Below are 14,398 nucleotides of genomic sequence, written 5' to 3' on the forward strand. Positions count from 1 at the left end.
GTGGTAGCGTGCGCCTGTAGTTCCAGCTGCTTGGAAGGCTGAGGCGGAAGGATCGCCGGAGCCCAGCAGGTCGAGGCTGCGGTGGCTGTGAGCGGCCACTGCACTCCAGTCTGGGCGACTGAGTGAGACTCCAACTCAAAAAAACCCCCCAAAAAACCAAAAAAAAAACCACTACAATTTGGAATAGAAAATTAAGATCTTGATTCAGTTCAGAAGCTCTGTTTGGGAAAGACGAAAAGGTAAAAGGAAGCTGCTGGGGCCCAGAGCATTTTCAGGGAAGAGGTGAGCCCAGAGCACGTCCAAAGGATGGGATGCCCACATCTGCTGTGATGTTTTGGGGTTAACCTTTTTTTTAGTTGGAGTCTCACTCGGTCGCCCAGACTGGAGTGCAATGGCCGCTCCCGGCCCCCGCAACCTTGACCTGCTGGGCTCCGGCGATCCTTCCGCCTCAGCCTTCCGAGTAGCCGGAATTACAGGCATGTGCTACCATGCCCAGCTGATTTTTTTATTTATTGTAGAGCTGAGGTCTCGCTGCCCAGGCGGGTCTCGAACCCGCGGGCTCAGGCAATCCATTCACCTCAGCCTCCCAAAGGCACGGGATTACAGGCTGAGCCACCGAGCCCGGCTTGGGGTTAACTTTTGTTTGAGGAAAAAGTGATCCTCGTTTTGGCAGATGGCAGGTTGGGGAGGCTGTTATAGAAATTCATAAGGAAAGAATTCAATCTCCACAGTCTGAGACAGCAAGGCTTTATAAAGTGGATACTGTTCTACCTCAGATCCCTTAAAAATTATCATCTGGCTTGTGACTTCTTAGGGCTTACCTCTGGGTGAGGATGAATTCAGGAGCCTGCAGTGGGAGCTGTGTCACCAGGAAGCTACCCGCCTGTAGCTCTGCCTGTCCACTGTTTGTGCCTGGATCCTCTGGGTGCATACTCTGGGGACTGTTGCTAGGTGAGTCAGCAAATCCTGCACATAAGTACATATCACAGCCCATTGGCAGGAGGAAGAAGCACATTCCATGTGTGGCCCAAGGGGGTGGATGCAGCACACAGCCCAACCAGCCTGGGCCTTGTGAACCAGACTCATCTCAGCCCAACCAGCCTCAACCTCCCATGAACCAGACTCATCTCCCTTGAGCCTCAGCCTCCAGTAAACTAGACTCACCACCCAGGGCCTCAGCCTCTGTGAACCAGACTCACCTCCCCGGGGCCTCAGCCTGCCATGAACCAGACTTACCACCACTAGGCCTCAGCCTCCAGTAAACCAGACTTACATCCCCTGAGCCACACGAACCAGACTCACCTCCCCTGGGCCTTAGCCTCTCACAAACCAGACTTACTGCCCTAGGCCTCTCTGAGGAAGGAACTGAGACGATCATTGATCTCAATGGCCTTTTCAGGCTTCCAGAGGCCAAAAAAAGAATCAAATTCTGCTGACTTCAAGTTCTCTCGTCACTCTAAGCCTCATGTTCCCCCAATGCCAGGGATGTGAGCTACAGTCTGCAGTTCGTTCCCTCTGGGAGGCTGTGCCACACCCCCTCAAGCTCTCCTTGTGGCTGGTTCCCAGAGCTCTCAGTCACCAGTCCTTGGCTGTTTTCACTTTTAACTCTTACCTCAGGTTTCAACAAGACTCAGTGACGACTGAGGTGTAAGCTGTCACAATTTTTATCTGCTTTTTGATCTTGTTCCAGAGAATAGCTCATAAAATCTTTCATGCTTAAAGAAAAGCTACTATGGATTTGGTCTATTCCAGGGTGACATTTATGACGTGAGAAGGTAGGTTCTTTTCTGATCTGAGTCTATGAGGCTATACGAGCATTAAGACGGCCCTGATCTCAGAAAAAGAACAACAATCCTAGGGACAAGGCTTGTGCCATCTTCCTTACTGTCCACCAGAATGACCTCCTAATCTGGTGGCCAGCTGCCCAGGACCTTCTTAGGTAACGTTACCTTCCACATCAATTGGTAAATTACTCTACCTCTGCTTTCTGCTATTTCTCTTTCATGCATAACTTTAAGGACACCTTGAGGTAGAGGAAATAAAGTTCAAGTACTAATCTGGGACATTCTGGTTCAAACATCATAGAGCAATGGGCTATAATCTTCTCTCTCCAAGAGAAAGGGAAGTGTAAAGCCCTAAGAGCACTGCCCACAGTTGTGCAGAGTCAGGATGCAAGTGTAGCCCCTGAGAGGGCCTCTGACAGGGAGCTGGGGTATGGGGCCTGGGCCGAGGTCCCTGAGGAACTGGAAGAAAGAAACAGAATCCTGGTGCCCAGGCAGAAGCAAGGAACCAGAAGGCAGGTATTTCTGCAGACAGAATAAGGATTACTAGAGAAAATCACCCCTTACACACGCAAGCCCCTGGTTTGAAGACCAGCTCCATCTGTCCCAGCATGAGGTCAGACAGTGACCATTCCCACTCCGACCTTATTAGTAATTACAAAGAGCAAATACTGAGCCATCAACAGTGTAAAAAACAGGTGCAGCAAAAAAAAAAAAAAAAAGAAACACCAATACGATTAAACCAATTAGTCATCTGTAGATAAATGAGTCCTCAGGTCCCTCCTCTTTCTAGTTCCACATCTTTCTCTATTAAAGGAAAGGTCACACTCCACAGTACCAGCCAAACACTATAATCCTAGCACTTGGAGGCTGAGGTGAGAGGATTGCCTGAGCCCAGGAGCTTGAGACCAGCCTGGGCAACATGGTGAGACCTCATCTCTACAATAAATTAAAAGATTAGCCAGGTATGGTGGCACGTGTTGGCAGTCCCATCTACTTGGAAGCCTAAGGCTGGAAGATTGCCTGAGCCTGGCAGGTCGAAGCTGTGGTAGCCATGATCGTGCTACTGCACTCTAGCCTGGGCGACACAGTGAGACTCTGACTCAAAAAAAATTCTAGTTAAGATCCTCAGAGAAATATAAGAGTTACATTCATAGAAATTAACATAATCTATGAAGGAAGAAAAATTCAGAGATAAGTACAGAAGGCTTGAAATTATCTTAAACTATATAACTGCCAAAATAAATAATTGGAAGACAGAATTTAAGAAATATCCCAAAGCACATATAATAAAAAAGAAAAGAAAATATAAGATAAAAGGTTAAGTTTTTTGGGAAATTGGTCCCAGAATTCCAATATCCAAACAACATTTGTTCTCTGTAGAGAGAACTGGAAACATGGAAGGAGGAACTTATCAAATAAAGTATTGAGACTATTACAGGCTAGAAGCAGTGATTCATGTCTGTGATCCCAGCACTTCTGAAGGTGGGAGAAGTTTGAGACCAGCCTGGGCAACAGAAAGATGCCATCTCTACAAAAACAAAAACAAAAACCTAAGTTAGCTGGGCATGGTGGTACATGCCTGTAGTCCTAGCTACTTGAGAGGTAAAGGCAGGAGAACCCTGAGCCAGGAGTTCAAGGTTACAGTGAGCTATGGTTGTGCCACTGCACTTCAGCCTGGGTGACAAAGCGAGATCCAATATCTTGGGGAAAAAAAGAAAACTACAAAAAAACCCCAGAGCTTAAAGGAGATCTTTAAAAGGAGAAAATTCCCAGAACTTAGAGGAGACTTTAAAGTGAAAGACTTAACAGTAAAATGACTTAAAAAGACCCATACTTGGAACCATCAGTGTGATATTTCAGAACAGCAAGACAAAAACAAACAAAAACAACAACCCTAAAAGCTCCAAGAAAGAAAAAATAGGTTATCTGCAAGGGAATAAACATCAGAGTGACATCTGACAACACTGAATGCTGTAAAAAAATGATATGATATCTTCAAATATACAGGAGAAAAAGTATTTTCAATTCAGAATTTTATCTCTGGCAAACTGTTTACCAAATGTGAGGGCAGATTAAAGACATTTTAAAGAATATACAAAGAGTCAGAAAATTTATCTCGCAAGCATCCTTTCTTGCAAAGTTAATTGAAGATGTCAGTAACAGAACAAGGGAGTAAAAGAGTGAAAGAAAAAGACCTTCAAATCAAGAAGCACGGCAGTAAACCCAAGCAAGCAGTTATGAGAGCTCTGAGGATGATGGCTCCACCCCAGTCCTAAAAAGACTTCACTTGGGTGGGAATAGGATAAAGAAGGAATGTTTGAAATACTAGCAGATATTAAGGATGTGATAAAAGCAGAAAATGTTTTTTTAAAAAAAAGGCAATTGAAAACTCCAAGAAAACCAAAAAGCTGTTTTGTTACTGACATATACCCATAGAATATTAAGAAATGTTGACTGGGCATGGTGGTTTATGCCTGTAATCCCAGCACTTTAGGAGGTTGAGGTGGGAGGATTGCTTGAGTCCAGGAGTTCGAGACCAGCCTGGACAACATAGCAAGATTTTATCTCTACAAAAATAAAAAAAATTAGCCAGGCATGGTGGCATGTGTGTCTGTAGCCACAGTTTCTTGGGAGGCTGGGGTGAAAGGATCACCTGAGACCAGGAGGTTGAGACTGTGGTGTGCTGTGATCCCGCCACTGCACTCCAGCCCATGACAGAGGGAGACCCACTAACAAAAAAAATGTAGGTGAATTCATAGTCCAATATCCTCCTTACAAGGTAGAAGATACAAAATTCTGTTATATTGGATGGACAAAATACATATCCAAGTATATATTCTTTAAAGGTACTTACAGCTACTATGATAACTGAGAAAGAAACTAAAATCATGGTATTTCAACCATGTGTGGAGGGTGGAAGACAGATGGGACGTCTAACAAGCTCAGTTGTCCTCTGTTGTGTTAAGTGGGGAGCACAGAGTGGCAGCTCTTTCCTTTCAATTAACACTTTTTTCACTGTCATATTTTTTCTGTCATGCACACATACCAGGACGGATCCCCCCAAAACAGGAATTATCTTTTTGGAGGATGGGCCCCTGGTAGTACAGGCTTTCCCTGCTGGATAAGTGTTCTGGGAACCCGTTGGCTGTATTGTTTATTCCCCTGGAATAATGATCCCATTGTGCAGGCCTGAATGCCCTTGCTCTGTTGTCTTTTCACAAGTGAGACTCATCTCCCTCACTAAGCTAGTCTCTCAGCCTGTTTGGTTTCTATATGAGGAGGGACCCCCCAAAATAGAATTATTTTTTGGAGGGGAGGTCCCTTGTAGTACAGGCTTCCCATTAGGTACGTGTTCTAGGAAGCCACCAGTATCAGTGTACCAGCTAGCGTTGTGAGAGGCTGAGTTCAACTTCAGTGAACTTCAGCGCCTTTTGGCCGAAAAGGGCATGACTCCCTGGTCCCACTCTCCCTATTCACTCGATCACTCTCAGAGCGACTTTCTTTTGTTTCCCTGGATGAAAAAAGTCCTCCAAGGGAAATGTTTTGCTGATGTGGAAGAGGTCAAATAAAAAACAGCAGAAGCACTAAACGGCCTCAAAATTGACAAGTTCAAAAACCATTTTGAGCAGTGGAAAAGGGTCTTTATAGGTATATTGCAACAAGCAGAGGTAGTTTGAAGGTGACTGAAGTTTAAACATATAAGAATACACGATTTTTTATAAATAAATTTGGGTTTTTTGTATATACATATTTTTCCGAATAAAATAAATAAGAGGCTCGGTGGCTCAGCCTGTAATCCCACGCCTTTGGGAGGCTGAGGTGAGTGGATGGCCTGAGCCGCGGGTTTGAGACCCGCCTGGGCAGCGAGACCTCATCTCTACAATCAATCAAAAAATCAGCTGGGCGTGGTAGCGCATGCCTGTAATTCCGGCTACTTGGAAGGCCGAGGAGGAAGGATCACCGGAGCCCAGCGGGTCGAGGCTGTGGTGGCCGGGAGCGGCCACTGCACTCCAGTCTGGGGGACCAAGTGAGACTCCAACTCAAAATAAATAAATAAATAAATAAATAAGAAATTATCTGGGATATCTGTTAAGAGTCTCTGCTCCAGCTGCACTGGTTCCAGGTGTAATCAAACAACACAAATTCTAGCAAGAAATCCTGGCCCTACCCACACTTCTACCCCCTCAAACAAGACCCAAGTAGTTTCAGTGTTTGATGCTGAAACTCATAGTCTGCCCAAAGTGGACTCACCTGTAGGACGGGGATCACCAAGGGTGGCAATGGACATAGCCACAGCAGCATCTGCAGGGCGCATTGTGAAGTCCAGCCCATGACCATGGACCAGCTGCCCAGTCTGGAAGGAAATTTCCTTGGAGGATGCCAGTGCAAGGGACATCAGCCATGATTCGGGGGCAGCCAGAGAGGGGTCCAGCATGTTGCTGCTGGCACCCAGAGGGCAGAGGCCAGGGCCAGGGCAGAAGGTGGCAGGATCATGGCCGGGCCCCTCTTGGTACATCTTGCCACCCTGCAGAGACCTAGGGGATACATATAATGCCATCTCTTGGTGGGCAGAGGTTCCCTCAGGCCAGGACAGTGGGGCCTGGGAGAAGACTTCAGACAAGCTAAAAAATATGGGTTTCTGCCTCAACTCAGCCAGTGAAGGTTGTGGGGCCCATTACCTCGCTAATCACACTACCTTCACATTCTCCCTGTGGCTGCAAGGAGCACAGCTGGGCTCTGACAAGTTCAGCACCTAGATACACTTAATAAAGCCCATTACTGCAGGCCAGGTGCAGTGGCTCACACCCGTAATCCCAGCTCTTTGGGAGGCCGAGGTCAGAGAATTGAGACTAGCCGGGGCAACATAGCAAGAACTCATCGCTGCAAAAAAATTAAAATTAGCCAGGCACAGTAGCACACCAGTAATCCCAGCTACTCCAAGGCTGAGGTGGGATGATCACTTGAGCCCAGGATTTTAAGTGCAGTGAGCTATAATCATGCCACTGTAGTCCAACCTGGGTGGCAGAGCAAGACCCTGTCTAAAAGAAGACTATTCGTAGGAACTTAAAATGCATTAGCAGTTTATTTACAATGACCTTCAATGAAGTATTCTTCTCCAGTATTGAAAACTGAAAATGATTAGCAAGATCCTAAAAGTGGAGTGAATAAATGATGGCTGATCCTAAAGGAATAGTAGGTAGCAGTTGATTATAATTTAAAGAGTTAATGTTCTACAAATGCTCACTGTGTCTCAATAGCGCTCCCAGGCTTTTTGTTAAATCACCCCTACTTAACCTTTGCAACAGCCACCATGGCAGGTCCTTTCGCCATCCCCATTTCATAGGTGAGCAGTCACATGAACCTGCTTAGGTTCACACTTGGGCTATGCGGGCCTGGATATGAGCCAGGAGCAGGTGGTGTCAGGAGAGATGTCGATGTCATAATGCAGGGAAGAGAAGGAGCAAAAATGAGCATGGTGTGACGGTCAGAAAAGACATGGCTCAGGCCTGCATAGCTGAGCAACCCGCACTTTTCTCATCTCACATCAGGTTTGTGGCTCATCATAAGAGGAGCAGAGAGTGCAGGGGAGCGCTCACATAGTGCTGAAACATAGTGGGGACTTGAGAGATGCTGGCTATTACTCAATAAAAAGCAAAACAAATACTAGACATCAGCAGAACCCAGTAGCAGCTGGGTTTGTCTTTAGGTGGTAGGTCTGCATGTGTTTCCTTCTAAATCAATCTTACCTATTTGCCAATATATATATGAACTCAGGTGGTGGGTCACGCTGGTGTGGAGTCAGGGGAAATTACCCCCAACCCTAGTCTGACCTGGGTGCCTTGAGGGTGGCTTTCCCAACCCTGAGGTCTGACCAGGTGCCAGTGTTGAGGCCCTAATATCCCTTCACTCACTCCATATTCTGGTCTCCATCTGAGGATGAAGGGACCTGAACAGGTGAGATGGTCCCATGGTCTCTGAGGATGATGGTACCTGGCAGCTAGTGGCTTTGAGATGGTTTCATCTCCAGGAAAGTCCAGGGCCAAGGGCAGTGGCTCCCACGGCACTTGGGTGGTCTCTGGGGCTTGTGGAGGCCCATTTTCCTGATGTCCTGCTGAAAGCAGATTAGATAGGAGGGGAGGCTTAGTGAGGCTTTGAGTCTCAGCTGGTAAGAGTAGCCCAGCTGGCCGGAAAAGGGTTCTGCCACTGAGTCATCCTAGTATTTTTTGTTTGCTCCTTGTCCTGTCTTTGATTGGAACCAACAGTTCAATAATTACCAACCCAGGAATCCCAACTCCTGGTACTTGGTTTATTTCTCCAATCTACTGACCTCCTCTGGCCACACAATAACCTTGAAATGCAGAAGGGCATCCACAGCCCCACTTAGGCCAAACCTGAGCCTAGGCTGGCCCTCGGCGTCAGTGATCTTACTCTACACAAGGTGAAGCCCTGAACCTACTGATTGGGGAGAGGTCTGTCCCTGTAGTGGGAGCAACTACTTAGGGCTTAGCCCTTGTCAGAAATCAGCCCCCACCCACAATGAGGCTGGGGCCCTCGGGCTACTCACCTGACCACTGAGGCCTGTTCACAAACCCAGAGTCAACATGGGGGTTGCCTGAGGACTGAAGGGGGTCAGGACCCCTCTTCTTTGCTCTGGGATCTTCTGCCGTGGCCTCTTGGGCTGGCTCCACACACTGCGGAAGGGCCCTTTGCCGCCGCCGGTAATTTGCAAACCAATTGTACACCTGCTCAGTAGTCAAGTTTGTCTCCAAGGCCAAGTTCTCCTGCCCTCCAAAAAACAAAACTTCTAGCTCTGCTCTCATTTCCTGAGCACAAGGGTGCACAGAGGCAGCTGTGATAGCTGATTGCCACCGGCCAAGAGGAGAGGGAGCCCAGACTAATCTCTCCAAGAACAGCAGAGATGGCACTAGGTGCACTGATGCATTGGTTAAAGGAACTTCTGAGCATATGCTCAGGGGGGCAGACAGCAGTCAGCATGGACAGGACACGCAGGCCCTGGCCCCCTAGGGTGACTTCCAACCCTGGGCCTGCTGAGACTCCCACCAGGCTGTCTATGCAGCTGCATGTGTATGCCCGCCTTGGCAGGGCCCTGATTACCTGGAGGCACAGGACCTGGGGAACTGTGTTCCCCTGTGCCTGGCACAAAACTAGTGAGAGAACATGTCAGTCTGGTGGATGCTGAGTGACCATCTGTGTGGTGACCCCGTGTGAGAAAACGAAACCCTTTATGTGGCAGACAGGACAGTCTGAAGGGGCTCAGTCAATGAGCTCCCTGTCTGGAGAAGAGTTTGAGAAGAGGTGGAAACTGTCAACAACATGGGAGACTGGGAGTGTCTAAGGTGGGGGTTAATCCCTTGGAGGGGAGGAGAAGCCACCTGCAAGTGGAGAATCATCTGAAGGGGTGTCTTCTGGGTCCCTGGTTCTTGTTGGTTCTTACCCTCTCAGCCTTGCTGGGGTTGGTGCTCACCCCTGCAGCGAAGTCGTGCAGCTTCTGGCGAACCTCTCTGGGAAAGTTCCGGCTCTTCTGCCCCTCCGGGCATAGGGAGATGGGTGGGGGGTTCCTGGATGAGGTGAGGAGGAGGTGACAGAAAGGTCCCCTCCCAAATCTGTTCCCTTCTCAGGGCCTAGCCTTCTGAAGGTGACACTTGTGCCTCTCTGTCCCCTTGGCCTCTTCCTAGGGGATGCCACTCTCTGCCTCCAGCTTGTAAAAACTACGATCTCTGGCATCCCCAACATAAATTGTTCGCACCTTTGCATGGAGTTCTTTGAACATCTGCAGTCTGTGGCAAGGAATATACTCTATGGGCCCCCATGGAGTTCCTGGGTACATCTTAGCTCACCTGGCCCCCTGTGGACACCCTCCTGGACATGCTCATTCACAGGCTTCCTCAGGACCAGGTTGTCCCCCAGAGTGTACTTTTCCAGCAGTGTGTTACTGTTGCTCCCTGGTTTCCAGCCCATCAACTCCACTCACGTGACTCTAACGTGAGTTCTCTCATTCCATCTTCCTCTCCCCCTCCCCCTCCTTCTTCTTCTCTCTCTTCTTTTTCTTCCCTCCCTCCCTTCCCTCCTTTTTTTGAGTGCAGGTGGCTCAGCCTGTAATCCCAGCACTTTGGGAGGCCGAGGAGAATGGATTGCCTGAACCCGTGGATTTGAGACCAGCCTGGGCAACTTGTCGAGACCTCGTCTCTACAATAAATAAAAAATTGGCCGGTTGAGGTAGCACCCATCTGTAGTTCCAGCTACTTGGAAGGCTGAGGTGAAAGGATTGCCAGAGCCCAGCGGGTCGATGCTGAGGTGGCCGTGAGTCTGCCACCACACTCCAGCCTGGGTGTCGGAGTGAAAAAAAAAGAAAAAGAAAAAAAGCAGGATTTATCGAGGACAGAAAAGCTCCCATAGTGGGAGGGGACTCAAGGGGGTTGCCCACTATTCCCTTCTACTGTTGTGTAGATTTGGATGTTTTCATAAGAAAAATAGGATATATTAACAAATATTATCTGTTTGTGGAAGGCTTGATATCCAAACACCTACTCAGACATCTAAAATGCATCTCACACATCCCAAAGGGAACTTGATTCCCCTCCTTTCTCAAACCTACCGCAGGCCCTGCCCATTTTAGTAGAGAAGAAATTCCATGTTCCTGGTGATTCTCACACAGGTCAGGAGCCCTGGAGTCTCCTTATTCCTTCTAAAGAGGTAAAGACCTCCTGCAATGCATCCAACCCTTCTGCAAATCCTCCAGCTCTACCTCCAAAATCCACCTCACATGACCCTGTCTACCTTCTCCAGCCACCGTTTCAGTCCTAGGCCATGTTCAGAGCCTCTAAGAACCTCCTGCTTTTGCTTCTGACCTCAGCATCTGCATGTGCTGTAACTCGGATGCTACCCCTTCCTGACACCCCCTAGGGACTGCCAGCTTGTCAGAACACAGTCCAGTGGTCACTGTGGCTGCAAGCCCAGTGTCTTCCTGCTCCTCCCTTATCAGCCTCTGGGGTCCACTAAGGCAGGATGGGCAAATCTAGCCACTACCTGTTTCTATAGCTACAGGCTAAGAATTGTTTTTACACTTTTCAATGGCTGTGAACATACACCCTCTCCCCCAAATTTACTATCTTCCCTAGGACACCAAACTCCTCTGACCTCAGGTATTTGAATGCGCTACCCCCTCTGACTGGAAACTTCTGCTCACATGGCTGGTACTGTCACAATGCTCAGGACTCTCCTCCCAGGCTTGGACAAGCCTGGGCTGGCTACCCTGTCTAAAGCAGCCCCTAACATGTCACAGTCCTCTTCTGAACGTACTCTCTGCAGAGCACTTCTCACTTTCTGAATTATATGATTTACTTTCTTCGCTTGTCTATCGGCCACAGTCCACAACCCAGTGTCAGCTCCAGGAGAGCAGGGCCTGGTCTACATGTCTAGCACCTCCCGTGCCCAGCACGTAGGAAATGCTGCACAAGCACATTGACAAGATGACACCACGATGGTCCCAAGTCACTGACTTCACAGAACTGCGCTCAAGCAGAAAGTCAGCATCCCCATGGAGGGATATGATCACGTACCTTGAGGACTCCAAAGCTGATTAACTGCTGAGCTTCTGAGGACTTGTCTCACTCCTCACTCTCTTATTTTTGTTTGAATCAGAGGCTCACTCTACTGCCCAGGCTGGAGTGCAGTGGCACAATTATGGCTCGCCACAGTCTGAAACTCCTGGGCTCAGAGGATCCTTTCACCTCGATCTCCTGAATAGCTGGGACTGCAGGTATGTGTCACCACAACCAGTTAATCTTTCATTTTTTTGTAGAGATGAGGTCTTGTTATGTTGCTCAGGCTGGTCTTCAGTTCTGGGGCTCAAGCAATCCTCTCTCCTTGGTCTCCCTAAGTGCTGGATTACAGGCATGAGCCACCGTGCCCGGCCTTCACCACTCTATTTGATGGACACCATGCAAAAAAATTCACTCTGGTCTAAAAAGGGATCTACCTATTCTTCCTCCAGTAACCAGTGTTCTTATCTACCAGACCCTGTGGTTCAGGTATCCCTCATGACTTGGGCTGTCAGAAACTCACAGCATGACCTGCAGCCCTGTCTTGGCCAAGGGAGAGCACTTGAGATGAAGAATAAAGGCTCTAGCATCTCAGAGTCTGGGCTGGAGTCCCGGCTTTCCACCTCTCTCATGTGAAACCTCGAACAAGTGAATTCACCTTGTTGTGCCTCAGTTTCCGCATATACAAGGGGCGATGACGGCAATAATGATAATGACGTAGTGACACTTATTCAGTGCTCACAATGGTGGCAATGATCATTATCATCACGTACTTAGTGCCTGTCATGTGCCAGGCATTCTTCTAAGCACTTAAGCATAATTCATTCTAATACTTCCAACTTGCAACACTCTCATCCTTATCTCTTTAAAAGGTCCTGAAGCTCCTGCAGTGGCCACCTGGAACCCAGGTATGGGCATTAGACGACCTGAGGTGTGGGCTGAGCAGCTCCTGTCTGCCCCTCCACATCCATGTCCCTGGCCCTAGGGGCTCCCTTGTCTAGCCAGGTCCCAGGGGGCAGTGGGAGGAGACTGGCCTCAGGCTCAGTTACCCGATGTGTGGTCATCCGTTTCTAGCCACCAGCTGACTAGTGTGGCAGGTAGAGAGTGCAGCTCAGTGACCAGCACACGGCACGGGCATGACAAACACTACAGTCATCGTATGCAGACCGCTCTGTGACGATTACTGTTTCATCTGATGCTTCCTGCCCACGTGTCCTCACCTATCCCCTTGGGGCTTGGAAGGTACTCCCTCAGGACTCCCCTGGAATAAGCACAAACAAACGCCAGTGGGGTACCTCTTCCTGCAGCGGAACCTCTGCACTGGGGTGAGCATCGCCACACCCAGCCTCCTCATGACCAGACGGTAGTGAATGTTGTTCCACAGCTGCACCAGCTCCTGGCTGCCTCCTGGCACCCGGCACCCCTGCCAAGAAGAGCCAGCTAAGCCCTGGCCACCCCCGCCTACCCTGGAGTGCTATGGCTACCTGTGTCTGTCATCCCAAACCAGCGCGACCTCTTGGAAGGCTGGGATGTCTGTGGGAAGATCAGGGATCTGGGTTCAAATCCACTGATTGACAAAGCACAAGCGTGGTCAAGCAATTCCGATGGGAGTCAGACAGCCAATGCTCTGTCTCCAGCAGGATAAGTGGATGATCCTGGGTCAGCCATGTCACCTCACAGGCTGTAGGTGGACACACTGACATCAGCCTTGAATACGTCCCTGCCTTTAGACCTTGAACCTTCCCCCAAAACACGTGAGATGAACACACTCTCAGCTGCGCCATGCAAGTGAGGACCATGTGGTAAGGGGAAGACCAGTGACTCGTCTGAGGCCTCACAACAAATAAGAGGTGGCTCTGTGGTTACAAGGACAGGGTCCGGCGTGAGGGTCTGATATTGGACCCATGTCTTTTTTTTTTTTTTTTTTTTTGAATTGGAGTCTCACTCTGTCACCCAGACTGGAGTGCAGTGGCTGCTCCCGGCCACCACAGCCTCGACCTGCTGGGCTCTGGCAATCCTTCCGCCTCAGCCTTCCGAGTAGCCGGAACTACAGGTGTGCGCTACCACGCCCGGCTAATTTTTGATTTATTGTAGAGATGAGATCTCGCCAAGTTGCCCAGGTGGGTATCGAACCCGCGGGCTCAGGCAATCCATTCACCTCAGCCGCCCAAGGCGCGGGATGACAGGCTGAGCCACCGAGCCCGGCTTGGACCCACGTCTTAAGTGAAAGATCTCTGTCTCCCACCAGTAGGGCTGGCCCCTCAGGTACTCAGCACTTTCTGAGGTGAGTGGGATGAGAAGTCCCTGTCTGTGCCCAGGGACAGCTAACCCAACCACTTAAACAGACTTTGCCCATGACTGAAGATGTCTGGCTTTGGCCTCCTCATGATCCTGGCATGGTTCATGCTATTTCCTTAACTCCAATCACCTGCCATATTGGGGTCCCTGCGGCCACCCAGTGGTCTTGCACTGTAGTGTTCTTGGGGCCATCTTGGCAAGGGGAACTCACAAAATCATTCAGCTTTCTCTCCAATGCATCAGAAAAGCTCTGTGCCCCAGTCTCCTGGCAGCACACAGCCTTCAGGGGACCTGCACAGAACTTGGCCGAAGGACTTGGCTGTCAGGGACAATATCTTGCATAAGCCAGGGTCATCATCCATTCTGATTTGAAACAATTGAGCCCTATTACACTCCAGGTGTCATGTTGTGTTAGCAGAGCCAGGAGTGAGCAAAAGCACAGGGGCCCTGTCTTGTGCCTGCAGTGCAGTGGACAAACACATGGACTTCTAGTAACACACAGAGAAAAGGGACAGAAGAGAGGTGATGGGGGGCTATGCTGGAGAATGAAGGGGGCACCATCTCGGAGAGATGACATTTAAAGCAGAAACAGGAAGGTTAAGAAAACACCAGCCACATGGACAGCCAGGCGCGAGCCTCTGGCAGAGGGAATGACATACACAAAAAATCTCAGGGAAGCCGGGCTCGGTGGCTCAGCCTGTAATCCCTCGCCTTTGGGAGGCTGAGGTGAGTGGACTGCCTGAGCCCGCGGGT

The 14,398-nt window shown here is 49.3% G+C and overlaps 1 protein-coding gene across 1 annotated transcript in view; it reads right to left on the reverse strand.

Annotated features, from left to right (window-relative positions):
• ANHX (anomalous homeobox) overlaps positions 1-14,398 on the reverse strand; it is a 20,062-nt gene that overhangs the window by 3,034 nt on the left and 2,630 nt on the right. The window contains exons 2-6 of the mRNA XM_008063051.1: positions 12,643-12,770; positions 9,241-9,364; positions 8,350-8,566; positions 7,776-7,896; positions 822-947 (exon numbers count right to left, since the gene is read on the reverse strand). Coding sequence (XP_008061242.1) covers positions 822-947; positions 7,776-7,896; positions 8,350-8,566; positions 9,241-9,364; positions 12,643-12,770 — 716 coding nt within the window. The remainder of the gene's footprint in view (positions 1-821; positions 948-7,775; positions 7,897-8,349; positions 8,567-9,240; positions 9,365-12,642; positions 12,771-14,398) is intronic.

Source organism: Carlito syrichta, unplaced genomic scaffold, assembly GCF_000164805.1.
Source record: "Carlito syrichta isolate Samal-C Ts95f unplaced genomic scaffold, Tarsius_syrichta-2.0.1 Scaffold306507, whole genome shotgun sequence".
Taxonomy (NCBI): Eukaryota; Metazoa; Chordata; class Mammalia; order Primates; family Tarsiidae; genus Carlito; species Carlito syrichta.